The 25,666-nt window shown below is 37.3% G+C and overlaps 2 protein-coding genes across 7 annotated transcripts in view; both read left to right on the top strand.

Annotated features, from left to right (window-relative positions):
* The window catches only part of LOC122407482 (uncharacterized), a 92,954-nt gene extending 89,543 nt beyond the window's left edge, over positions 1-3,411 (top strand). For all 3 annotated transcript variants that reach the window (XM_043413727.1, XM_043413725.1, XM_043413726.1), the window contains exons 14-16: positions 128-334; positions 429-815; positions 1,333-3,411. In XM_043413727.1, the coding sequence (XP_043269662.1) occupies positions 128-334; positions 429-815; positions 1,333-1,532 (794 nt within the window). In that variant the 3' untranslated portion in view covers positions 1,533-3,411. The remainder of the gene's footprint in view (positions 1-127; positions 335-428; positions 816-1,332) is intronic.
* A 1,106-nt stretch (positions 3,412-4,517) lies between these two features.
* On the top strand, positions 4,518-24,927 carry LOC122408274 (oxidative stress-induced growth inhibitor 2-like). Of its 4 annotated transcripts, none has more exons than XM_043414965.1 (7): positions 4,518-4,741; positions 19,122-19,275; positions 19,736-20,172; positions 20,629-20,900; positions 21,085-21,341; positions 22,521-22,958; positions 23,555-24,927. In XM_043414965.1, the coding sequence occupies exons 2-7, from the start codon at positions 19,179-19,181 to the stop codon at positions 23,794-23,796; spliced, it is 1,743 nt and encodes a 580-aa protein (XP_043270900.1). In that variant the 5' UTR covers positions 4,518-4,741; positions 19,122-19,178; the 3' UTR covers positions 23,797-24,927. The 4 variants fall into 4 exon arrangements, with proteins under 4 accessions (XP_043270900.1, XP_043270901.1, XP_043270898.1 ...); XM_043414966.1 differs by lacking the exon at positions 4,518-4,741 and adding an exon at positions 6,447-7,043; XM_043414963.1 differs by lacking the exon at positions 4,518-4,741 and adding an exon at positions 10,332-10,546.
* Positions 24,928-25,666: the final 739 nt, after the last annotated feature.

The following is a 25,666-nucleotide window of genomic DNA, read 5'->3' as shown; positions in this document are numbered from 1 at the left end:
TATTGTCAAATGAATTTTGTCTAATGTTTCGAAATACGTCTTAAGCCCGTTGGAAGCCTTGAATGAAAAAAAATAATTGAATTTTTTGTCCTAAGAAATTTTTTCAAATTTTAATACATGATTTCAGAGATCGAATTGTACAAAGTCGAAAAAAGATACAAACTGCACCCGGACCCACCAGATTCTCCGGTCGATTCCGAGGAGACGGTTGAGTCGGTTTTGCCGATACCTCGTGAGCATCCCGACGTTTTGTTACAAACCTCGGATTTTACACCGAAAGTTGGTTTTTTAAAAACCATTGGTCTCGACGTAATGCCACCAAAAAAACGAGACGGTAATTACTATGGACGCTCGAAGCATTTAAACGATTTTGTTTTTTCCTGTCAGTTTAACGATGCATGAATTTGTTTGTCTCATCTCCTTTCCAGAGGCCGAAGAGTGCTGGCAATACGTGCTGAAAGATCGCAAAAAAAGAAAAAGTACGAACACGGTGACAGCTTACTGCGAAAAAATAGCTAAAGTCTATTCGACGAATCCACCAACTTCGCCGAGACCTCCGCAAAAAATGCGGCTTTTAGACCGAGTCAGAGTGAAACAAACGTCCGAACGACCGCCTCCGTTACCGCCACTTGTTCCTAATTTTATGACGAATTATTATTCAACTCTACCGATGCTCGGAGAAAACGGGTTTAGACAACAGTGTAAACTTCTTGATATACGGGAAAACGGAGACAGTCTGGGTGAAGAGAGGAACGAAAAATCTCGGTGGGATGGTATAGAGGACATTATGCTCGCATACTTCGAATATTCCAAAGGTACAAATTGTTACTCAAAAAATACCGAAGATAATTGTACATGAATCTATATACAATTGTCTATGGAATCGCCCCAATGGATCTGCGTCAACCCTCGCCTTGAACAGCACCTGAAAATAGCTAAAATAAGCCTTGTTGCTTGTAGGAAATCAATCCCAAATTCTTATGTTTTTAGAATCTTTGTGTACTATCAAAAATCAAATGAAAGTAAGGAGTGGATTTTTCGATATTTTTTATTTTCCACAAGTTAATTAATCGTTGATGAATCATTTTGAATCAGAAAGCTTCAAAGAATTGATTTATCGCGAACTACTTTTTCGCTGTTCGCTTCATTTGACTTCCATGCTCGACATTTTTTGCTTAGAATTTTTCTTCTTCAATCGTCAAAAACATTTTCGTTTTCTAAAAAGAATTTTCTTCGATTCAACAACAAATAAATTATTGTTCAAACGTCAATCGAATGAATGTGAATGTCCTTGTTGTGGGCCTGCTCTAAATTTTCTTTAAATCGTTTCAGAAAAATTAACGGAGAAAAAAATTCTGACGAGCCAAATGTCAAAGTTGGCTGCCCGGTCAAACTGTCTGCGTTCAGAGGCGATGAACTTGGAGAGAACGAGGTACGAACTCGCCTCGACGAGAACGGCACTCGACGCTGAAAAACGGATGCTAAGCGAAAAAATCGACAGAATAAACGCTCTCGTTAGAAATCTAAGATAGCGATGCGTGACGCACAACACGGAAACTCATACGTCTGTGATATTATCCACGGGTTAAGGGCCGTTGGCACCGGCTAAACAAGTGGCGAAACGATTGTACTTATCGAATTTAGCATGAGTAAAAGTTTATCGATGAGAACGGGAAAGAAAACGAACGGCAATGCTGGGAGGTGAGGAGAAACAACGGGGAATTGACGAGATAAAATAATAGCAAAACGTACAACGCGGTATTCCGATATCCAATGTTTCATAATTTCATTACCCCAAACAAAAATTATATTTAAAACGGTCTAGCTCCCAATAGGCTTAAAGCTATATATCCACATTGAAGAATTTGATTTTCTCGAAACAAAGAAAAAAAACGAATTGAAAAAAACTATTGATAGTTCTCTCATTTCGATACAGCTTAAAAAGCATTCATAAAATACGCGAATCAAGAGTCACGCGACTGAGGAAAGGTATTGAATTGTAATTAAATGAAAATAAAGCATAAAATCATATCATTAAGGCGAGTTAACTATGCGAACACATGTGTACAGAGTGGAATTGTATAAAAGATTGGAAAAGTCCGAAAGAAAGAAGGGAAAAAAAGCCCCGGAATTAAAAAATGGATTTCTCGATAAACTGTGAATAATTTATACGAAATTAGTCATTCAGTTTCGACTGACGGCTCTTATACCCAGCGTATATTACATACATATAAATTATCGCGAGCGCTCAAACAGACAGATACACGCGCTCATACGAAAATGCATTATATGCTATTTGTAAGGAGAAATTTTATTCCCTGAAATAGGTGAAGCATCATGTAACTTATTTTATTCTCAGTAATGTCGAACTTACTGTGCAAATTAATCGAAATGACTCGTCTACGTAATTCCTAATGTCGAAATGATGAAAAACAAACACTACAACAATGGACGATGACTAATGCTTGACGAAAGAAAATGTACGTTGATGGATCGAATATGAGATATTGATTAATACAATTATTCGTTTACACACGCGTTACGAATGATTAAATATCATTTACAAAGTGTGTAAACTATAATTGATAATATCTCGAGCAGTTTGTATTTCGAATATACTTTTGTACCTCAGATAAAAATAGATCGTAAAAATATCGCGTATCCAGCTGAGCTCGAAAAACACATGTAAAGGCTTGGGATTTCTTTAGGGGATCGCGAGCACGGAGAATCGAAGTCGGGAAATTAATCCCGATAACGAAAGAAAAAATAAAGAAAACACGTGTATTCTATGAATTATATGTACATCGATCGAAATAATAATTGCCGGCCAGTGATTGATCGAAGTGTCAAAATAACGGTGAGAATGAGGTACTCAGTTGAATGAAATTAATTGATGAAAAACAATAAACACATAAAGAAACTTTGCATGAGAGGACATTCCACGTGAAAAATGATAAAAAATGAAGAAAATATTATTCGACTGTCACAGAACATTCCACATTTTACATCGTGTCGAATTCAAAATCGAATGGTGAATCCTTGTTTCACGAGCATCAAAGTACCGACCAAAAAAGAAATATTGTAAAACAAACTAGGAGTTTATTTTGGCACGTAGAGGCATTTCGTGGTTGAACGTTTTTTTTTTAATTGTCTCGTTCCTTTGATCTCGATGCTTTCTTTTTAAAATGTTTCAAATTCTCTGATCAACGCGTCGATAATTTTCATTCTCGTGATAAAATTCAAAGGAATTTTTACCATTTTTTTGTTCATTGAGTGCCTAACATTATCCTACATTTGTAAATATCATTATTTTTATGTATCGTATTATTGATAAGAGAACCGCAAATGTCTGCAGGTCTCAGGCTGGCCAGCACGAGAGTCTACGAGTAAAATGTGAAGAAAGAATCTCAAGTTCATTTTGTTTTCTTTCTTCCCCCACTTTCCTATTTCAAATCCACTTCTTGCAACATCGCGTTTTAGAGTTCGAACTCATTTTTGTATCGTGCATCACGATTCCAATTTTTGACTTTGTCAAATTTTCGTCTCTGCAAAATAGTATGGATTTCTATCCACACTATTTTTGGGATTTTTTTTTCAAAATTCCTATTAATTAAACTGTCACGAGAAATGCATCACTGGCTTCCACGAACCTTTTTGTTTAGCAGAAAATTATAGTTCGCATTTCTCACTTGTTTGTGATGCAAATAAATCGATTGCCGGTTTTTCCAATTCTTCAACAACGTTATAAATTCCTTATTTCATACGAGCCTCAAATTTTTTGAGTTATATCATTAAATTGTGAACTCACGCCTCCTACTCTTTATATCCACGTTTTGTGGATTTTATAAAGCACATAACCGCAAAAAAAACTGCTCTTAACTCTTTATTTTCAATGTGCGATTGTTGTTCGTTCAAATTTTAATAGCCGCGTGGGCGCGAGCACTCACAGTCTGTGATGCCTCGAAAAATATTTCCATAGTTGGTTTGAACATCCTAATTTCACTTGCTACAAACTCTTCGACATATTTTGACGTCACCCAACACAATTCTGAAACGCTCACGATTTACGCAAAATCTCTTTTAAGGCCGTTTTCTCCGACGCGGTTCAAACTCAGTTCAATTTTTTTCATATAGTTTCGAAATAGGATGAACCGATTTCAAACTCAGATTAACGTTGGAGAAAACTGGCATTAATTGACAAGTATTTTCCACTTTCGATTTCCAAGTTTATCAAGTGTTTTTTAATAACCCTCAGGAAGTTCAATTTTCATTTGAATCATAAATATAAGAACCAAGGAACTCCACTCACTTTCAAAAGAAACGTTCGTCTTGAAAATACTTTGCCCGAAATAAATATATGGAAAATGTTTTTCGGAATAGGAACGAGTACTCACCGCTCGAGTCAGAGGCTGCTCGGACTTTGGAAACAAAGTTTCCGAGCCGTCAGCGGCATCAAGATTCATCGGAATGACAACAGATGTCGTGTAGAGTGTTCCAATCGATACGAAAAACGGCGAGCGTCGCGCCGAGCGTTTTCATCGTTGTAAACTCGGAAGTGCGTGTTTCTTGCTTTTTTTGCAAAAGATTATTCAACACTGCGGTAAAAAAAAAGAAAGACAGACCGCGGTGATCTTAAACGTAGAAAAAGTTGATCGACCGTATGTGATAAGAGACTGTTTTTTTTTTCCATGAAAAAGTTTACATCGTGGAGTGACAGCATGGAGGAAGAAGAGAATTCGGAGCGAGTATTTTTTAGAATTTCAATGTACTGTCAACGAGTCTTCGTTTTACGAGGGGTCACTTTTCTTGTTCCATTCGTGGAATAATCATTGTTCGTTAATTATAATTTAGAGTTGCACATTCAGTGAAGCTATTTTGGTGGATTTTTTGAGATTTATAGGTCAAGGTATTACGTCCGAGAGAAGGGCGGTCAGGAGGGGGAGGGGAGGGGAGGGTTGCGAACCATACACTTGAGACTCGATAATCGTAGCTCAGAACTGATGCGACTGAAATCTTCGGAAAATTCATTTTCCAATGATTCGATTTTTTTCTCATTCTCGTCTTCTTCCTCTCCTGTTAAGTTTATCCGTGGAATTGTTCCTTATATTTGCATAAAATGCTTTTTAACATTATCTTCAAAATTGCTTTATCAAACATGTAAAAAAAAACTTGACTAATGAATCAAAAAAAATTGGCCGATGGTGACTCATGGAATGAAAAAGCGAGCAATTTTTCCTAATTTAAACGATTTTCCAAAATTTTTACGCAACTATTGAACATTGCATGTTTTCATAAAACTCGTGTACGTTGTTTCCGGTTGTTGAAGATACAAAAACACATTCAGAAAATTAAGGAGAAACTAGAAGAAAAATTATTACTTGGCTGGTCAGACGTCAATTATCGTGTGAATAAAAGCAGCAATGAAGTTAATTTTCTAACAGAACCAGACGTCACATTTTGCGAGAATCTTGGCAGAAAATTTACTGTCGTTTCAAAGAAGATCAACAAAACTTTGAGATCATATTTCCAGCTTGAGAATGCTACGCAAAAAGGACAAGTTTCTGCCAACTCAATAAATTTCATAATCCTCGCAAATAAAGAGGAAAAAAAATAAATTTTACAAAAATCGCTTCGTTTTTCCTCCACAGCAAGTTTCGATTGTTTTTTTCCTCAAAATTTTCTATAAAATATAAACACGTGAATGCGGTCGGTAAAATTAAAGATGTGAATATTCAAAAGTGTTTAAATTAATTTTTTAATTCAACTATTAATAAATTAATAACTATTTCATTAATTTATTTTATTATATTATATTATTTTATATTATCTATTATTATTAATTATTTAATTAAATTCAAACAAAAAAATTGATAATAAAGAGAAAACCGACACGCTCGTTACCACACTTACGTCGAAGACAACGAAAACTTTGACATTTCACTCGAATTAAAATTGTACGAGGCTAAAAGAAACTCCAAGTCACAAACTATTCCAACCCAAAGGGGGGATCGTGCATGGAAAATGTGAAAACGCTCATTGTCTTGCCTTTCAAACACGCAAAGAAAGAATGAAAATGTTTTATTTAAAGTTTTACCCCAGTCGTGTACACACTGGCGCTATTCGGTCGGTATTATGTGACATCGATTGTCACACAATCGATAATCAGCTCCGAGTGTAAACTATTATGGATGGCACACTCGATGAAGAAAATTCACACGTTTAAGAAATATTTGATCACCCACTTCTTCGACAGTATTCGACTTTTAATCGTACTCGTATCGATCCAAACCAACTTTTATTTCCCAACTCGAGTGTAAAAAAAAAATATTTTTATGCCCAGTTCGCTGTGGCTTTTGGAGGCTGGCGATGTAATTTTTTTGGTTTTTTACAAAAATTGTGAAAATGAAGCCAAAATTGACGTTTTGAGAGCTGTGACTCTGGAAGGAACGTCGTCGTCAAAAGAACCCAACGAAAGCGTGGTTTCCAGGAATCGTGAGAACACGAATTCCGGAAACGTAAACATACGTTTTTCAGCACAATCGTAATTTTCTCTAAAAACTTACTAACACCAATAGAGAAAAAAAAATTCTTTTCAGAGACTCAGAAATCTTGGCCAGTGAAATTCTCGCATTTCTGAGACTTTTCGAACGAAAATCTCCGAGTTTAGAGCTCGAGTGAATTCACCTCCACGTTCGTCTGCGTACAAAACATGATCGAATAACCCATTTTTTCCCCCAAGCGCCGAGACGCCGTATCGATACCCAAGTTCCCACGGTTTTCATATATTCTTAGAGACGCAGTTGTAGCGAGAGTTCAGATCTCGCGTATGGAGTGGAAAAAAAGTTCAGCAACGGCGCTTATTCTGTAAACCCTCTGAAGTAAAGAAAAAAAACCCAAGCCGCGTGTAACACAAAATCCGATAATGCGCTTTAGTTATATCTAATCTGATCACAAAAACATTAAAACTGTGATACGCAACGTCTTTCTGCAACGTCATCGCGAACACTGGATAGAAGATTAGATTTCATGACAACAACGTTCAGGTACGATAATTCCGTCGAAAGCATCGAACATGCACATTCTTCTTCTTCTTCTTTTCCTTACTTGCTATCTCCCTCCAGTAATCCAGGGAATGTGCCATAACATGCACATTACTCCATAATGTGCACGAAAAATAACGGAAAAAAAATGGGGGAGTACGTGAGACAGTGGAGAGTCTGTAATCCTCAGAAGCATTGCTATTTGGGTTTCCTCAAAACCATGAAAAACTAATGGGGGAAAAAAAAAAAAAAGAAAAACAATTTTTATTTCTCTAATTGAGAAAAAATTTTGTTTGTGTCCGTTGCTGCGACTAATTTACCGTTCGACTTTGAGTCTTGATCGAAAAATAAAATTCAAAATTTTCAATCATTCGAAGTGCCAAGTGCGTGCCGACCAATGGCAGTTTCCAATTATTCGTTAATTCAGTTTTGCTCGCCTCTGAATAGGTAACTGTCCGGAATTGAAGTACTTGTAGAATCGAACGATGAAATTCGTCACTCTAAATGCCTGAAGCGTTGACAAGAATATTAAGGAGGTTGGGTACAAAAGTCTAAATATAATTAGAAATTTATCAAATTTGGTCATAATGTTCTTCAACATCAAGTGCGAATACACAATTTTTTTCAAAATTTACTTCTGCTCAGTTATCGAGTAATTACGCATTAAAGCAGGTTTCTTATGCCCGGAATGTATACCTATGTATGTGGAAACGCTATGCTTGTACACGTGAACTTTAGTGATCAATTGCTCGATAACTGTAGAGAAGAAAAATCTTAAAAAATGTGTATTGTCAAATTTGGCACTAAAGAATTCGTTCGCTAAATTTTATGAAATTCTTATAATTTTGAAATTTTTAATGTATTTAACGTGGTTTAGCATGGCAACATTGTATCGTCGCTATCCACCCTCCTTAAGGAAAAAACGTTGTTTCAAAAGTCCGGTGATAATGACGGAGAATAGTACGAATTTTGATAAATTGCCAACAATGACATTTAGTAATGGTTTTATTAGTATTTATTTACCCAATCGAGTGGAGCATAATGAGATTTCACCGTCTGCGGTAATTTCTTGTTTACTCGTATCTCGGGCTCCTTTCGCATTGAACAATCACCTCGCTCACAGGATAAAGTACGTTTGAGCAAATAGAAAAGAACAAATGAAAAAGAACAATGAGCTGTGTCACAATAGCTCTTACAATGTGAATCAATATTGGTGCTATCGTGATTAAAAAGCAAGGCGGTAGATGCTGCAATAATGATAGATTACTTCTAGCTGAATCATTTCCTTTGCCTGACGCGCAGAAACGAGACATCGAGGTTCTCCACGAGCTCGATAATTCTGATGATGGAAAATACCTTCTCATCGTTTTCTCGCCTTCGTCGTTTTTATCTATGCTATAAAATCGTTAATTTTGCTATCGTTGAACGAATCATTAAAAAAATAGACGAAAATAGCGATGAGAAATTAGAGACGCGGAGGGAACCCGGCGATGTAGCATTGGCCAATGAAAAAAAAATCGAATAACATTTTTTATACGTCAACGAAATTCGATTTCATTTTAATGAAACTGCAGAAACTCACTGTAAGATTAGAAAGGATGTTGTCACGTTTGGAACAAAGTGCTAATTTTTGGAGCTTAAGTTAGAGCCCGTAGGATCGTATTTTGCGGATGTCGATATTGGATCGATTTTAACTTTTTAATTATAGATATTGTCACTCTAAATTAATGTCAGAGTTATTAATTCGAAGTTGTAAATAAATTTTTTCAACTTATCTTTTGGCGGATGAAATTACAAGCCATTGATCAATCGGAGATCCGTCACTGACCGAACCCCAAATTTCAATCGTCCCAGGCTAAAATACATAGTTTTTGTTAAAAATCGCATTGGAGAGCGCGAAGGGTAAACACAAGGGAAATGGATCGAGAAAAAGTTGAATAAAAAGACAGAAGGCTATGACAGGAATGGCTCAAGCCAAGAAGAAACGAAATGCCGAAGTAAGCAAACGTGAAGTTACACGAGTGCTCATTATCAATTTCGTTCAATCTTTAACGCAATATTACTAGTAAGCCAGTCGCCTCGAATTTTTTCCCAAACCTTCATTACATAGTTCATCGTCATTGTGTACTTTTTCATAAACTTCGTAGAAGCGTTAATTCGTTATATGAGAAGATAAACGATTTTTACGCATGTAAACATCGTAAAATGATTTAACACGATTTAACACGTTTGTCTAAATAACCAATAAGACGAAGCCTATAAAATTTGATACGCGTGTCAGTCGACTACGCATTTAAACTCCGTCCTTAATGAAAACAAGCGCGTCACTTCCCAAAGTGGAGATAAACGAAGAAACGCGTGAACGAAAGCCGCGCCAGCACCGTGAATATCTTCCACATAAGATAACGAGTTATGAAAAATAGAGTTCAGGGTCACTCGAGTACTAGGCACGAATCGTTCAGAAAATGTCCTGGAAAAAAAAACGATTTGACCACATATCCTGTCATTATGCGGTAGAACTTCCCATTCTATTCTTACTATTTGTTTTTTATTACAAATATTTAACGTTGTTATGATTCATGATCGCGCCCTGCTATGTACGCTGCATCGAGTCGCCTGTGCGCGCGCGTGTGCTAAGCGTTTATTTGTAAACATGCGTGTGTGCGCTCTCGCTCGTTATTTTCTCGTCGAGCAAAGCTTATAATTAGGAATCCACCGGCATCGGCTCGTCGTCGCTCAACGCAACAAGGGACGAGAGAGAGAGAGAGAGAGAGAGCGACGAAAACGGAGAAGGGCCAGTAGTGATTCGGCAAAAATATTTTCGTCGTTTTTTTTTATCGATTTCTCCTTCGTTCGCATCCTTTTGAGAAAACTAAGAGAAAAAACTTGTTCGGTTATTACTGAGGCAGAATTCATTAACCATTACCGCGTTGGCTCATGCTCGAAATAAACCGCAAAATTATTTCTATCGCTCACAACGAGGATCGCTCATAAAAAGATTTTTTAATCGCTTATCATCGGAGTTAATAAAAATGTCGAAATGTCAACGATGAAAATTCACACAGTAAAACATCGATATAAACTTGAAATGCCATTTTACAAATCGCTACGTGCATTACGTAATTTTTCACATTCGCAAAGACTGACCTCGAAAAACTCTTCCGTTTTTCCCTCTTTTCCCGCGCGTAGAAAAACCGAGGCACAAGCTACCGGCGATTCAGCGTTGCGCAGTGCGCGGGAATGAGACATTTTCTAGTCAGGTATACTACGAGCCACGAGACTGCGATTCCAGGCTCTCTGTTCTCTGTTCCTCAGTGTGGCATCAGCCATCGGAACGAACGGACGTTATTCGACCTCCTTTTCGTTTCGAAACTTCAAACGTGATTTTGCGCTGTCGGTCTCTACCGTCGAAACGTATTTTTACATTCGTCTGCTCCTTGTGACGTCGATCTAATTTAATCCAAACGTGATAACAGTGCTTTTTTACTTTGAGGAATATTTAACAGGTATTTTGAGCTCTCGACTCAGTTCGACCACTCCGCGTTTCGCACGTGTCGTTACATTTGATAGACTCGAACGAACCGCTTCTCGAATATCATTTTTCCAATTTTGGAGCTACTCAACAAGAGTAGCTCCATTCCGATAACATTCGTGAACGCTAACTTCGATCGGAATGCACTTTTTACACAAAAACATGATTCTCAAGTCCCAAGAAATCGATGAAGAACCCAAATGGTGTGATTTTTTTTGTACAACTGCCCAGATATTTTCACTCAAACTTTGGAATACTCGAGTTAATAGCGAGCATGATAAACGTCATGCTCGGCATAGCTCATGAATTTGTTCGCAAAAAATGGAAAATAGCTAATGAACGTTGGAGTCTAACGAAATGATGTCAAAAACTCTCCAACAATTCGAGGAATTCTCGAATTTCGTTCCCCACCGAATCAACGATTTCGCGGACTAAAAGATTATCGAATAACAAATGTTTTTTTCGTTAAATTCGTTGGACTGCAACGTTGAAAACTTCAGCGTCGTAACGAACATTGCTGACAGTCAGAATCTCATTTCTACTGAATTCCATTTTTTTTTCATTTTCATTCCCGTGAAAATTTTGTTTTATTTTTCGATTTTACAAATAAAATCCGGAATTGTCATAGCTATCGGTGCCGATTGAAATCTAACTCGATTTACGTGCCAGGCTGTTTCGAATCGACCGTACTATTCGCTCGTTCGTCGTCGTATATCTCGTCGGGTGTTTTTAATCTTAAAAGAATACTTGAGCAAACGTGAAAGTCACACGGACGTGGATTAATCGATTGTGTTTCTTACTTCGTTGGAGTATCATTAATAATGAATCTTCCGACGTTGTGCAATTCCCATTGCGTTGAGATGTGCAATGTGAAATTGCGTGAAAAGGTGCACTCGCGAGTTCTCAATGTGTGGATTCGTTTATTGAACACAATTTTGTCGTGACTAAACTTTTGAAAATTTATATAAGTGGCGATGATTTGCAGGATATTTTTTTGAACCGTGTCAAACGTTGTGAAATCTCAATGATTTATTCGTCTGGATTTTAGCCTCGAAGTATCGAAAATTATTATCGAGGATGACATTTTTCCTCGAGACGCGATTTCAATAAAATTGTGTGTATCGTCCATGCCGAAAATACAAATGTGACGTCCCCGCTGCTCGCGCACATAACGCGAATCTACGTTCGTCCAGAGCCTGTGAATAATTCGAGATATTTTGTATAAAGAATCTACGAATATTTCGAGCTCTCTGAATTTATAGAAACGACGATTGACACCGTGAATCGTAACATTTACGATTCACGAATGGCCAATCGTTACGAAAATGAAAGCAAATATACTCGCAACGTCCTCGCCGGAAGCAGGTTCTGGAACTCAACGTAATTATATGTTTATTTTGAAAAAACCTTTACAATTCCTCCTCGCTCCAAGAATTGATATTTTCATTTCTTCCCGTAACGCCTGAGTCGTGAGATTTAATGACTTGGCATCAGAGCTCTGCCACCTTTCGTGTTGTAAATTATTTTTCAATTTATCAGTCGTTAAAACTACGAGCAAGTCCGTCACGCAACCTTTCATATTCCACACACTTTATAATCGTCGAACTGATCGCTTCGCCGGCCACTGTTTTGTTGCGCTTCAATGATCCATTCATGCTCTTTCACGTGCATTTTCAAATTTACTAACTCCTCTTTCAGATATGAAAATCGTTATAACCCTGAGAAACACATGTTGCGGAGGTGGAAATACACGATTCGGGATCAAACTTTTCATCACAACTCATTCTTAAGGGGTCTACTCTATTAGAATTTTCGAAAAATCGATATTTTTATTCCATTTTTCGAAAGTATACATATTTAAAAGTATCATAGTGGAATTTTATAGAGATCTGAGCAGTCCAAGTGTACTTTTCAGCGACGTTTACTCGGCTGTCTGAACGCCCTGGTACGCACCGCCCGCTGCGGGACCGCGTACCTGCCTTTGCTTAAGGAGGTTGAAGCGTATCTTGTGTTAAAACTATTTTCCAACTTTGCACATAAAAATTTTTAAAACAGAAAGCTTAAGACAGTATTAAACTTCTGGCGGGATATGCCGATGGTTCACCGTCGTGAAATTGAGATATTTATTGTTGAAGTTTGCAATTTTTTGAAAGCTTCCATAAGAGCCCATGTTTAACCTTGTCATTTTCGACAATGAATATCTCGATTACTAGGCGGTGAGACCTTTTCAAATTTTTCACACATAATTAAGCGCAATTCAAGAAGATTCACGTAAATTTTCAATTCATTATTTTGGAATAATAAAATCTAATGTATTTTTCGTATGATGTCCTGTATATATTGCTTCAACTTCCTTAAACGCGATAAAATCTCCGAAACTATTCAACCGATCCTTACAAAAATTTTACCACATGTTCTTTACGACTGTAGGCGCAGCGCGAATCATACGAATTTTCAAATTCTGTGCGGAACTATTTTGTTTTTGCAAAAAACGATGAAAAAATCGTGTTTTTTCGTAGTTTTTGGAAAAATGGTCGGGGTTTTGTGATTTTTGAAAAAATCGAAAATCGTATGATATGCGCTTTTACCTATTGAATCCAAAACCACTTTTTTTTCTCCGATTATCCGTGCCAGAGATTTTATCAACAGCGCACACCCAATTTTTTTGGACCTGCCCTCTCCCCCATTTTTCTGTACGAAAACTGAGTAAAATAAGTATGAAAAAATGTTTTCGTGTACTTTAAGAGCGTATTATTTAGGCCTGACACTTTTTGTATCCATTTTTATAATTTATACCGGTCAAACGAATTCGTGAAAATAGTATTTTTTCACCCGTCTAAATAACGTGGACCCGATAACTGAACAAAGTTTTTTACACTCCAATCGAAAGTGTTAATCACTTTTATTTCTGGGTCACTGATCATCGTCGACTAAGTTTTAATTTGAAAACTTTTAAACCGCACTCGATGCTACTTTGACCTGCGGAACGCTGAAGGATTTTTTCCACCCTCGCGAACTTTATTTTACTCCAAATTTGATAAATCGCCGCGCAGGATTTTACTGTGCATTTATAGTTTTTCTATATACAACAAACTCCGTCGTAAGGCTTCCCAATGAAACTGCCGGAACTTGAAAAACGTCGTGCTCGTACTTTGAAACGTTTGTACGAAAATGTGAAAATATTTTTTTCTACCCCAAAGCAAATTTCTCCCGCCAATACAAAGGAATTTTGACAGAAGAAACTTTTAGGAAGTGCGACACAGATTCATTTTTTTGGCGCTACTCGAGCGGCTTTTTCTTCTACGAGATCGTAAGATGAACGAAGATATTGATGTGACAAGCCGAATAATTACGCGGGTCAATTCTTACCAGTTGAGCGGTCGAAGTACTCCGAATTTTTTCTCTCCCTGAAATGACGCATACTTCGGTGATCATTAAATGAAAGAAATAAACCGAGTAATAAAACAGACAAAATAGACAAATTTTTGCAATTATTGAATTGGTCTTCGCGCCACTCGAACCAGTCCAAAAGATTCGTATGAGGAATAATTTCCCTCAAATCAGGTCAATATAAGCACGAAACTGTAGCACGATTTATGATTTATAAAATACGAGTTCTTATCGCCTCTTTTCAGTCACTATATTAACTTGCGACCCCGATTAAACGTAGTTACGCAACAGATAGAAATTCAATGTCAACACCGCAGCATGCAAATGAGCGAAAAAAATGATTCTTCAAAAATATTCGATTCCCATTCGCGGATAATAATTTTCCAAATTCCAAGCTCATCTCGTGTCCGCTGAGGAAGAATTCCAGTCTAATGAAAATACTAAAATCGATCGGAGCACGTCGCTGCGAGCGAAGAGACGGAGAAAAGGAAGAGTGGAAGCAGAGAAGAAAATTCGGTGTTCTTAAGGAGTTTCGGTACAGAAGTCAAAATATTAAGAAATTGATCAAATTTGGTGATAATGTTCTTCAACATCAAGTGCGAAAACTCAAATTTTTTCAAAATTTTCTTCTACTTAGTTATCGAGTAATTACGCATTAAAGCAGATTTCTCATGCCCGGAATGTATACCTATATATATGGAAACGCTATGCTTATACACGTAAACTTTAGTGATCAATTACTCGATAACTGTGTAGAAGAAAAATCTTAAAAAATTTGTGTCGTCAAATTTGGCACTAAAGAATATGTTCGCCAAATTTTATAAAATTCTGAACTTTTTGAATTTTTTAATTTTTTTAGCATGGATTAGCATGGCAACATTGTATCGCCTGTACCGAAACTTCTTAAGATTTTCAGTCCCCTCGGGACTCGAGATTCAGTCCCATTTCGACTTAAACTATCATCGCAGACGCTGTATTTGATCGCTGCTTCTTAGACGAGCAGTTTATGCAAGTTTTTATAAGGAATAGAATAATTGTGAGTAAAAGAACGACCTTTGCGAGTACCTACGTAAACATCGATGATGAAATCATTAAATTTTTTGCCACTATTTCCATCGCCGCCGACTCGTATAAATGACTCTCAATTGTTATGGTCATTACTGCTGACTCAACTATTATTCTACGATCATTTTCATTCTCCGTAAGTCACGAGGGCACCCATTCGAATCGAGAAAGGGACTTGACCCTGACCCTTCTGTGCTGACCAGCAATACCCTTGAATGGCTGCCCAACTACATGCTCGGTCTTCCTACAGTAATCACTCTTTGTGTTCCACGTTGAAACACTATTTCAGAGGCACATTCTATACCAATATTCGTAATAAATTATAGAATAAATTAGGCTCACCGCGGAGCCAGGAATGCTTTTTATTATTCTCATAAACTCTTGGGAATAATTTCCAATAATTTTATGACAAGGGTTCATCAATATAATGCAGAATAAAAAATAACAACGTTTGATCGAGGTAAACAGGTTTTGAAATTGTGTAGATACAAAGGTTAAGCAGAAACTCGCTAAAAGTATAGAATTTCGCAACTTTTTCGGGTTTTTATAGGTTCAAATGGAAGGGAAGTGGGTGAAAATGGAAAAAAAATTTGGAGTTTTCGTTACAGACAATAATTACGATCTCCACATTGAACGCAGCTGGGAAACTTCGACGATGAGACTTTGCGCATAAACCGTGTACAAATAAGTATTTCTCACACATTGAAAAAATATTTTTGTACTCTTGAAATATCCCTAAGACCTCGAGCACTCTATTTTATAGAGTTTCATAGAAAATGTTATTTCTATACTTTGGTCGATTGATTTTTGTACGTTTATTTGGTTTGTAACGAAAAAAACGAGGCAAAAAAATATTTTCCGAATCCTCTCAAATCGAAATGCCTCTTCAAAGTGATCCGGAACGATTTTTTTCATATGTTTTGACACCACGTTTCTCGACAAACAAGAAATTCATTTTAACAAAATTGTGAGGTCATTTTTTCTATGAAATTTCTTTTTGTAGTTCTAGGCCAAAAGGCAATAAAGAGGACGTCGGTAAATTTTTTTATAGCCTCGATTGAGGACGAACCCATTCGGAGGGCGATCGGTCCTTTTATTTTGAACAAGGTCATTCCTTTCGAAGGACCGGAAATTCCGGTTTTTCTCACAATTGATGACGCTTTCGGTCAACCTCCAAGAGGTCGGAGCAATTCTTCTAACCAATCTATTTATTCGATAAGACTGACTCCAAGCTGCCTCGCTGGATTTAGATTCGATTGAATAGACCAACGTGTATCAAATTTTTTATCTTCACAACACGCCGATCCTCTTCTCCGCAGCGAGTATCCACTTTTTGGATATTTCCGGAAGGATTTTAGTAACGAATTTATAAAATTTTAAAAATTGCTCCTTAAAACGCTTCGCGTCGAAGATTATTGTTGGAACGAGTTTCAAGCTTCGTAACGCGCAAATCTGACGAATATAATTTCCGTCAAAGTACATCGATTGACTGGTTTCGTCGACGAGTTTACAAAAAATTGCCCTGGCGAATCTAGCACCGCGTCGTGTACGTAAAAACTTGAAAAATTCCAATTTTCATAAACTCGTAACACAACAAAAAATGACACAACCTTGGCATTATGATGGCGCCGGATACGATCGTTTTCGAAAGATTTCGATAAAGTTCCGAGTTGAAAAACTAGGCCCAAGGTTTGGGGACGGAATCGTGAGTCTCGAGTGCCCTCAGGACCAAATTGTTGTGTGTCTTTCGCTAAATAATTTTCTCGTACCCCTTTTGGCAGGAAGACTGAAAAAAAAGTCTGCCAATAAACCGGTTTATCCCAGGTGGATCTAAATCTGTTCCGAGTATAGAAATAAACTTGGTAATTTTATTCCTTGAACTTGTTGGCACGAGGTTGTAACGGAGTGATAAAAATCAGCGAAAGTCATGCAAAAGTTTTAACGCACTCATTCCGAGTACCAATAGTTCAAGTTGGAACGAAATAAAAAATAGATTCGATTCTTAGAATCACTTTTCATCGATCGCTAGAAAAAATATCGACCAACTATTTCTGACTTATTGCTAAATCCACAAAATGTCTAGAGCGAAAAAAAGATTGGCTGGCGAGAAAAATTTCGATGTGTCATCCACTCGGTAGAATTTCGTTGTATAACCGACTGCTTATAACGATATCGCAGTGAATAATTGCCTTGTTCGGATATCGACAAGGTTACGATCAGTCAAACGCAAACGAATGGTAAGCTTTAACGCCACGGTATGATATTTTTATTCAATTCGCATCGATGGTTTGAAGAATTATCGAAAGTTGTAAGTCTTAAGGTTTACCGGCCACACTTGTGATGGCCGGAAAAGTGGGAAATTTTTTTATTAGATATTTTTTAATTAAGTACAATGTCTGAAGAATATTCTCACCAAATTTCATAAAGATCGGAGCGTTGGAATCGTAGTTATTGGGTATTTCAACCGACCGCCCGGTGCGCGCGGTCGTCTGATACTTGAATCTTTGAACGCGATTATCTCCGAATCGTCTTTTTCGAAAAATACCTTTGCGGTGGACACGATTACTAAAAAACTATTAATTCGATCCATACGAAATTTGTACCACTTATTTATTATAATAATCGCTAGGGACGAAGGATTTCGTATTTTGTTGGAAAAACAAAAATTGTAAAAAGAAAAAACGAAAATTTAGCACCTCAGAGAATGAACTTTTTGTTAAAACTGTCGCCAGGTTTTTTAATCAAAATTCTTACAAATCCTTCGTCCAGGCCCAGGCTATTATTGTAATAAATAAGTGGTATAAATTTCGTATGGATCGGATTAAGGAGTTTCGGTACAAAAGTCTGAATATTAAGAAATTGATGAAATTTGGTGATAATGTTGTTCAACATCAAGTGCAAAAACACACATTTTTTCAAAATTTTCTTCCACTTAGTTATCGAGTAATTACGCATTAAAGCAGATTTCTTATGCCCGGAAATATATGCGAAAACGCTATGCTTATACACGTGAACTTTAGTAATCAATTACTCGATAACAGTGTAGAAAAAAAATCTTAAAAAATTTGTATTGTCAAATTTGGCACTAAAGAATATATGTTCACCAAATTTTATAAAATTCTGAGCTTTCTGATATTTTTTAGGTTTTTAGCACGGTTTAGCATGGCAACATTGTATCGCCTGTACCGAAACTCCTTAATAGTTTTTTAATTATCGTGTCCACCGTAACTGATGCTCAAAAAAAGGTGCTGCTGAACTACAGCTGGAGTTGCGCCATTTTGAGAAATTTTTTCATGCAAAAAATTGTACAAGTACATGAACATGCGTTTACTAATTAATCGTTCACATTTTTTCAATAAACATTTATTTTCTTGGCGAAAAAAAATGACGAAAATGACGTTTTTTCGGCCGCTCCAAAAGTATAAGGCCTTAACACTCGTTTGATCACTGGAACGCGTTAATTTTCCGTGGAACGAGCTCAAACAATTTTTTTGAAACTGCAATCTTTAGTGCTCGCTGTTGCATGAACGGTTGAAGAATTTATGACGTTGTAATTAGATTAATAAAAGGCTTGTAAGTACTAAATAATCGCTTGCACTCGCAAGCCTTTTATTGGCATGACTTTGCGCGTCCAAGTAATATGGAAAGATGGTGAAGAAAAAGGATTGAAAAATCGATCATTTTGCATAATCGCGTCGACGCCAGTCACTGGCGCGCTCGCCTTCCCGTCCGACAACGAGCAACGCACGTTTTCTAGTTTTAAGGTTTTCACGGCCGTAGCGTCGCTACGAAGGTTCGAAGCTTCCGCATAGTTGCAGGGTCTTGCCTCATATTGAAATATCAAACGATATGCATCGAGAAGGCTTTCACTTTTGTGATAGTTCCTCCATTTTATTTCTTATTTTGCACCGAGTGAGTCACCCATCAAGATTTTCAAGTTATTCTTCCGTTCGTTCGTAGGCTAATGAAGCTTTATTACATTCGCTGACTCGTGCTTAACGAGGGCCAATTGAAATGTCTCGAATATGCCAGCATTCTCAAAGGCTCAATTTCTTCGCTCAACTTTAACAATGTTTTTTATTCGTTTGTTACAGAAGTGAAAACTTGAGTCCAGTCCCATCGTTGTTGGGCAAATTAATCATTGAGATTCAATGGTATTGAAATCTTTTGCGATGCGAAAAACTGGAGACCAAAAACACGACGTCGAGGAGGATTCTGATGTCGTTTACAAGGACGTCGTTATCGTCGGTGAGCAATCAGATTTTTCCATTGATAGCCTGAAGAAACGTGAGATTTAAATTCAGCATTTTTGTCACATTAAAAAGCCAATTTGCAGTGGAATCGATCACTGCAATCCCAGCACTGTCGTGGCTCTTCGTCGTTGGAATTAACCCTAGAACGCATGACTGGGGTGTGAGCACACCCCACGCGAACTTCAAACTACGCTCCCGTCCTAACAAGCGACATTATCGACTGATTATCGACGGATTTTTTTATATATAAATTCAATTGAAATTAGTTTTATCGTACATCATTCTTTTCGTTATAAAAAAACGAAGAAAATGGTGTAGGATAAAGTCAGTTTAGCATCGTAGGACCGGATTTATAAGCAGAAAAGGAGGTGGGGTGCGTTCAAACCCCGGTCATGAGGTTGAGGGTATGAAAAAAGGCACATGAGGTGTAGGGTTAAAACGTTTTTTCTCCACAGGCAACGGACCTGGTGCCATTTGCCTCTCGTACATGCTGGCTGGAAATTGGCCTTATTACGAGGGCGAGCCCCATCCGACTGATGAGATGCTGACGACTCGCTTGAATTACGTGACTCCGAGTTTACGTCGCGAGTCCGAATTCGAAAAGGAGCAAATCCAAAACGGCTACGAAATGAATAGCCGACGCTGTTGTAAAATAACGAAGAAACGACAAGGCACGTGTCTCGCTCGGAGCTCACGAAGCACACTCGCGACCCTGGCCTTCGGGGTTGAAGGACGCGGCGGTGGCAAACCTCTAGCCCTGCTCATGGACCAGCTGCAGCATCCCTGCGTTGACATTGGTCTCGATTTACCGTCCCTCGTCACTTGGTCTCCCGGGCACAAAATCATCGACCACGTCGTCTTGGGCAAAGGACCACCGGGGGGCTCGTGGCAGGTACGAAAACAGTTACGAATGGAAAAAAAAATCATTAAGATTTTGGCTTGTCTTTGGCGAGTTTGTGACCAAGCGAATCACGCGAATTACGCATAGAAAACTCAAAGTACTTTAGCCATTTTTTTCGTTTTTATTTACTGATAATAATATCAAGAGTACGCCAAAAGATTGTTCAATGCTCTCCTCTTTCCTGATATAAGAAAATTAACGAAAAATCATTCGATTGGTAAAATAAAACTCTGAACATTTTTTCTTTTAGAGAGAAATATTTTTTTAGATAAATTTAAAGAGAGAAGAAAAGTTAGAGAGAAATACCAAAAAATACACGCGTCCAGGCGAACAAATGTCAAGTTTATTTCACCTCGAAAGTGTCTCATTTTGATTACCAAAAATTTCAAATCACCCAAGCCATTCAAGTGTTCACTACTGATTTCGAATCTTCAAAAACTTTTTCAGGCCATGGATCCCGCTGTTTTAACAATCAGCCTGAGTCGTTGGATGTCTCTGCCGAGCGTGGGAATCAAAGAATGGTGCAAGCTAATGGACCCGGAAGAGATACAGAAATCTGTGATTATACCGAACGCTGTAAGGAACGGTCGTCACAGGCACAGAGCAGGCGGTGAAGAAGTGTCGGATCATACAGGTGGTAGCAGAGTGCCAGTTGGAACAGTCGCTGCTTACTACGAGGATTACGTGAGGTTTCAAGGATTGGAGAAGTATTTCAAGTGGTTAGTCGTCGCCCCACTGTCCATGGGCATTTGGCTTCGGGTGTTTTTTATTCGTTTTTTTTTTTCAATATTTCTCCCTGAAACCACGTAGAAGCTCCCCCAATGCACTCTTTTCACCCTTCTTCAGTTACGTATGTGGAGATGATCCGTCTTAAGATCGGTTGGTTGCTCTCGATGTGTACAGCGGGAGGACGGTGACCTCGGTCAGACCCATACAAGGATCCAGGAATATCGAGGACGAGTATGGCTGGATCGTCAGGGGCTACGAGAACGACAGTGGCAAACGTTTCGTCTATAAATCTAAACGAGTCGTCCTCGCTACGGGCACTATGGATTCACCGAATCGTCTCGATCTACCAGGAGAGGAGTCCAGACCCACTTGGATAACTCACGATCTTTATGAACTTGAGAACAAACTCGATCGTCTCGCCAGGGAAAATTGTGAGTTTATTTACTAATCGTGTCACTTCACTTTCCCAATTTTTTTACCTCAACGACGGTGGTGCGCAGCACCGAACAAAGCATGTGACGAAACAGACGCAACTCCTTGGCAGCAGTTCTACTTTTCAAATTAGATTATTACTCGGAAAATATCCCATTCATTCCGAAATGTAGACCGTGATGAAGACAGTTGTTCCTGGAAAATATTCTTTCTTGAAGTTACTCATTTAATATAACGGTGGCGAATGGAAATTGCTCCAGAACGGTCTCAAAAAAATACAGGTTATGCTGAAATAATAATAAATAATTTTATTATTTATTATAATTAAAAAAAAAGTAAATAGACAATTTTCATGTGCGACTGCTTCATAAATATTGAGACTAATTCTCAATTCCCATTGTTAAAAATATCTTAATAATGGAAAAAGGAAAATATCCCATTCATTCCAAAATGTAATGAACCGTGATGAAGACAGTTCTGCAAAATATTCTTTTTTGAAGTTACTAATTTAATATAACAGTGGCGAATGGAAATCGCTCCAGAGCGGTCTCAAAAAAGACAGGTTATGCTAAAATTATAGTACATAATTTTATTATTTATTATAATTAAAAAAATTGTGAATATTATAATTATTAATTATTATTATAATTTAAAAAAAGCAAATAGATAATAAATGATAATTTTTCATGACTGCTCCATAAATATTGAGACTAATTCTCAATTACCATTGTTAAAAATATCTTAATGTGTTAAAAATAGTTGGTGTTCGAATCACCTAGTTTACATGTTGAAAAAATCATCATTGGAAAAAGCACCTACCAAAAAAATTTTCAAAAAATTATATGCGGAAACTTCACTCTTCGTGCAACTGATCATCGTCACTAGAGATTGCTATCAATTGATAAAAATGATAGCAAATCGATCTCGTCGTCTGTAAACCTGGGTCTCCAACTTTTGGCTTCATTGTGCAAAAAGTGTACGAAAAAATTGAATTTTTGAGAATTTTCCAATTGGTACTTCAAATATTTCAAATAGTAGAATGAATTTTTTCAGATTTTTTGAGTACATTAAGGGGGTAAAATAAAGGGGAAATATTGGGATAGAATTTGGGTCATATTTCATACAGCTTGAATCCCTAACGACGCGAATAAGCAATTTTTTCTTGTGTCTTTATCTAGTGAGCTGTTCGATGATCGATGAAAGTGAAAATTCAACGAAGCTCGAGGTTAAACCAATTTTGGTTGTCGGAGCCGGTTTGAGCGCGGCCGACGCGATAATGGCAGCGCGTTGTCGGGGGATCCCGGTCCTGCACGTATTTCGTGATGGATCCGATGATCGGAGTCGTAAAAAGAGTACGAACCACTCTGGTACGAGTAATTACGACAGGCTGCAGTGGTTGCCAGCTTCCGTATATCCGGAATATCACAAAGTTTATGAAATGATGGCGGATTCTGGAACCAAGTATCCCCTGTACAAAGCTCTTCCGGGTTACTCGGTCGTTGATCTCGGAACCAACGGGAACGCAACGTTTGGACCTCAGGAAAGGAGGGTCACTCTTTGCTCACCAAAAGGACAGTTGAAAAACTACCGCGTCTCGGTCGTTGCTATTTTAATCGGTAATTTTTTACTTTCCTTTAAGAAGGGGTTCTGCTTCAGAAAATCAAAAAAATCTATTGTTTTCGGGAATGTTTTTAGGATAGACGGAAATAACTCAGCATAGCGAACTTTTCGGTACTGTTTCAGGGATATTTCAAGAGTACAAAAACACTTTTTCAATACGAGAAATACTTATATTTGTACACGCTTTTTGCGCAAAGTCTCATTGTCGAAGTTTATCAGCTGCGTTCAATGTGGAGATCGCAATTATTGTCTGCAACGAAAACTCCAAATTTTTTTCCATTTTCACGTATTTTCCTTCTATTTGAACCTATGAAAACCCGAAAAAATTGCGAAATTCTATATTTTTAGGGAGTTTGAAAAAAAAACGTTTCTAAAGAAGAAGAAGAAGATGGATTCAACGTGCTGCAAATATAGAATTTCGCAATTTTTTCGAGTTTTTATAGGTTCATATGAAAGAAAAATATACGAAAATGGAAAAAAATTCGGAATTTTCGTTGCAGCTTCGTTGTGAAAACATTTTATCGTTTCCATTTGCTCGTATTTCACTGTTAGCTGCGTGTCTCAAAACTTTTTCCATTTTCTTTTGTTTCAGGCTCAAAACCCGATTTGTCATATTTGGGTGAATACGCCACGAGATTGGGAAAAATAGTTAACAAGCCGATAGACAGTAAAGCAAATGCAATCGAGGCGGACGATTTCACGTACGAAGTTACGCGTTCACCTCGCAAGGGCCTTTACGCCCTTGGACCTATAGTCGGTGATAATTTTGTGCGCTTTCTTCTCGGCGGTGCATTTGGAATTCTCGCACACATTTTGAATACTTCGGAAACGTGAAATCATCCCAGCAACGAGATATAAGATTTCAAATAATCCCTTGCAAAATTCCAATTTTTATATCTATTTATTTCTTTATTATGTAAATGTCGATGGAGTTGTACGTTAAATTTGCTCAAATGGTACGCGCTCTGTGTAAGCGTTCGGGACGCAAGAGGATAAGAAAAAAACACGAATTATACAGAATTTTTTTTCCAAATGTTTCAATCTAATTCGACTGCTATCTCGGGAACTTTTTTTTTAACATAGTTTAAAAAAAAAAAAAACGAACGATTGTTCAACTCTTTCATGCACGGTGTCGCGTTAGTACCTCATTCCCGATGGTTTATCAGCTTTAAATTATCACTTTTTAGATATTTTTCCATCACTTAGTTTTTGTATGATCTTCAGACACGAACTCACCGTCGTGTGACCCCCGAAACTTGCTTACCTTTTTATTCTAGACAAATGAGAAATAGTGTATTTTTGAAAAAACAACTCGTGCCTGGTTAAACTTTGTTTTAAAGTGTAACAATTTGATGTACAATCATGCTTTGAGGGTCGCTTAGTATAAACTCGACGTCAAATTTTCAAATTTGAAATCAGTGGACTTTTGAAAATCCGATTTCAGATTCGTAATGAACCGAAAACCACGTAGCCACGTATTTGTTGAAATAATTGTTCGAATAGAAAAATCCATGCATGAGAGGGTTGAATGATGGAGAAATAATTTCTCTTGAATGCAATCGTTGATGTAAATCCTTGTAGATTTTTACAATGGATTTTTGTACGACGTAGACTTGGATGTACACTTGGAACGAGTGTCAACTGGAATTTGATATGCGTTCGAAAGGTGCGGGATTGACAATTGTTGAAATGATTTCTCAACATCGTGCCTTCGGATCGGCGAGCATTTCTTGAACATATATTTTTTTATATTGTCGTTAAACAGTCGTGAATTTATCGAGCCGGACATGTTGTAAAAATAATTTTTGATAAAGTATGAGACGTGAGTGGCCTACATTGTATTCAGACAGCACTTAAAGGGCATAAGATCTGTGATACATAATGCGATTTGCTAAAATCATCATTGAATATATTTGTAATATCCTGTAAAAAAATTTATTGAAATTAAATCATTTACAAGTGCAATTGATGTAACATTCGTTCAAAGGTGAAAAATTCTGAAAACTCAGCTTTTTTCAGTGTCTACTCGGATGTTCATTCTTATATATGTCCCCCAAAGATAGTAACCAACCTTTTCCAGCTCCCATTGCACTCATCACATTTTCATTTCTCACGTTTTATTCGAACTTATTTTTTACTTTACAAAATAATTACAGATTTGTATTTGTTTTTAAATATAATGTTTTTTTCATGATTTGTAAACATTTTTCTGGATTGTTGTGTTGACATTATTTACGGTTGGTTTCGTCATTTTTTTTATGGAATATTTTTTACACTTTTCGTGTTATAATCAAGAAACAAGGGATCATCAATGTACTTGTCCCAACCTTTTTTCCTCAGGGGTGCTTTTGAGGTTTTTCAAAATTTTCCCACAATCGAGAAAAAAGTAAGGAAATTTGATATTTCTCCTCGAAAGTTGTTCGCAGCAAGGTTCGAACAATCTTATGGAATTGGCAGCGATTCGCAGCCTTCAGTTGTTTCCTACCTCTATTTAGTGATCTAACACCGGCTCAGGAATCTTAACAAATCAACTTTTTATATCAGTTTCCAAGAAGTATCTGTATAGAACTCTATAATTCTGTTGTAGTAGACAAAACCCTGCTGAAAATATACCTGAAACTACGGTCAGTTAGTGCACAAACAGTGGACAGGGATTTTTGAAATCTTTGAAACGAAGATCGCATGGACATTGGAGAACTGGAGA

This window comes from Venturia canescens, chromosome 3 (genome assembly GCF_019457755.1).
Source record: "Venturia canescens isolate UGA chromosome 3, ASM1945775v1, whole genome shotgun sequence".
NCBI classification, from domain to species: Eukaryota; Metazoa; Arthropoda; class Insecta; order Hymenoptera; family Ichneumonidae; genus Venturia; species Venturia canescens.
This window is presented reverse-complemented; position numbering and strand designations above follow the sequence as displayed.

Coding starts and splice junctions, on each gene's coding strand:
- LOC122408274 (XM_043414965.1), top strand. CDS start 19,179: ATGGTATTGAAATCTTTTGCGATGCGAAAAACTGGAGACCAAAAACAC. Junction 20,173..20,628: donor CACCGGGGGGCTCGTGGCAG/GTACGAAAACAG, acceptor AAACTTTTTCAG/GCCATGGATCCCGCTGTTTT. Junction 22,959..23,554: donor GGTCGTTGCTATTTTAATCG/GTAATTTTTTAC, acceptor CTTTTGTTTCAG/GCTCAAAACCCGATTTGTCA.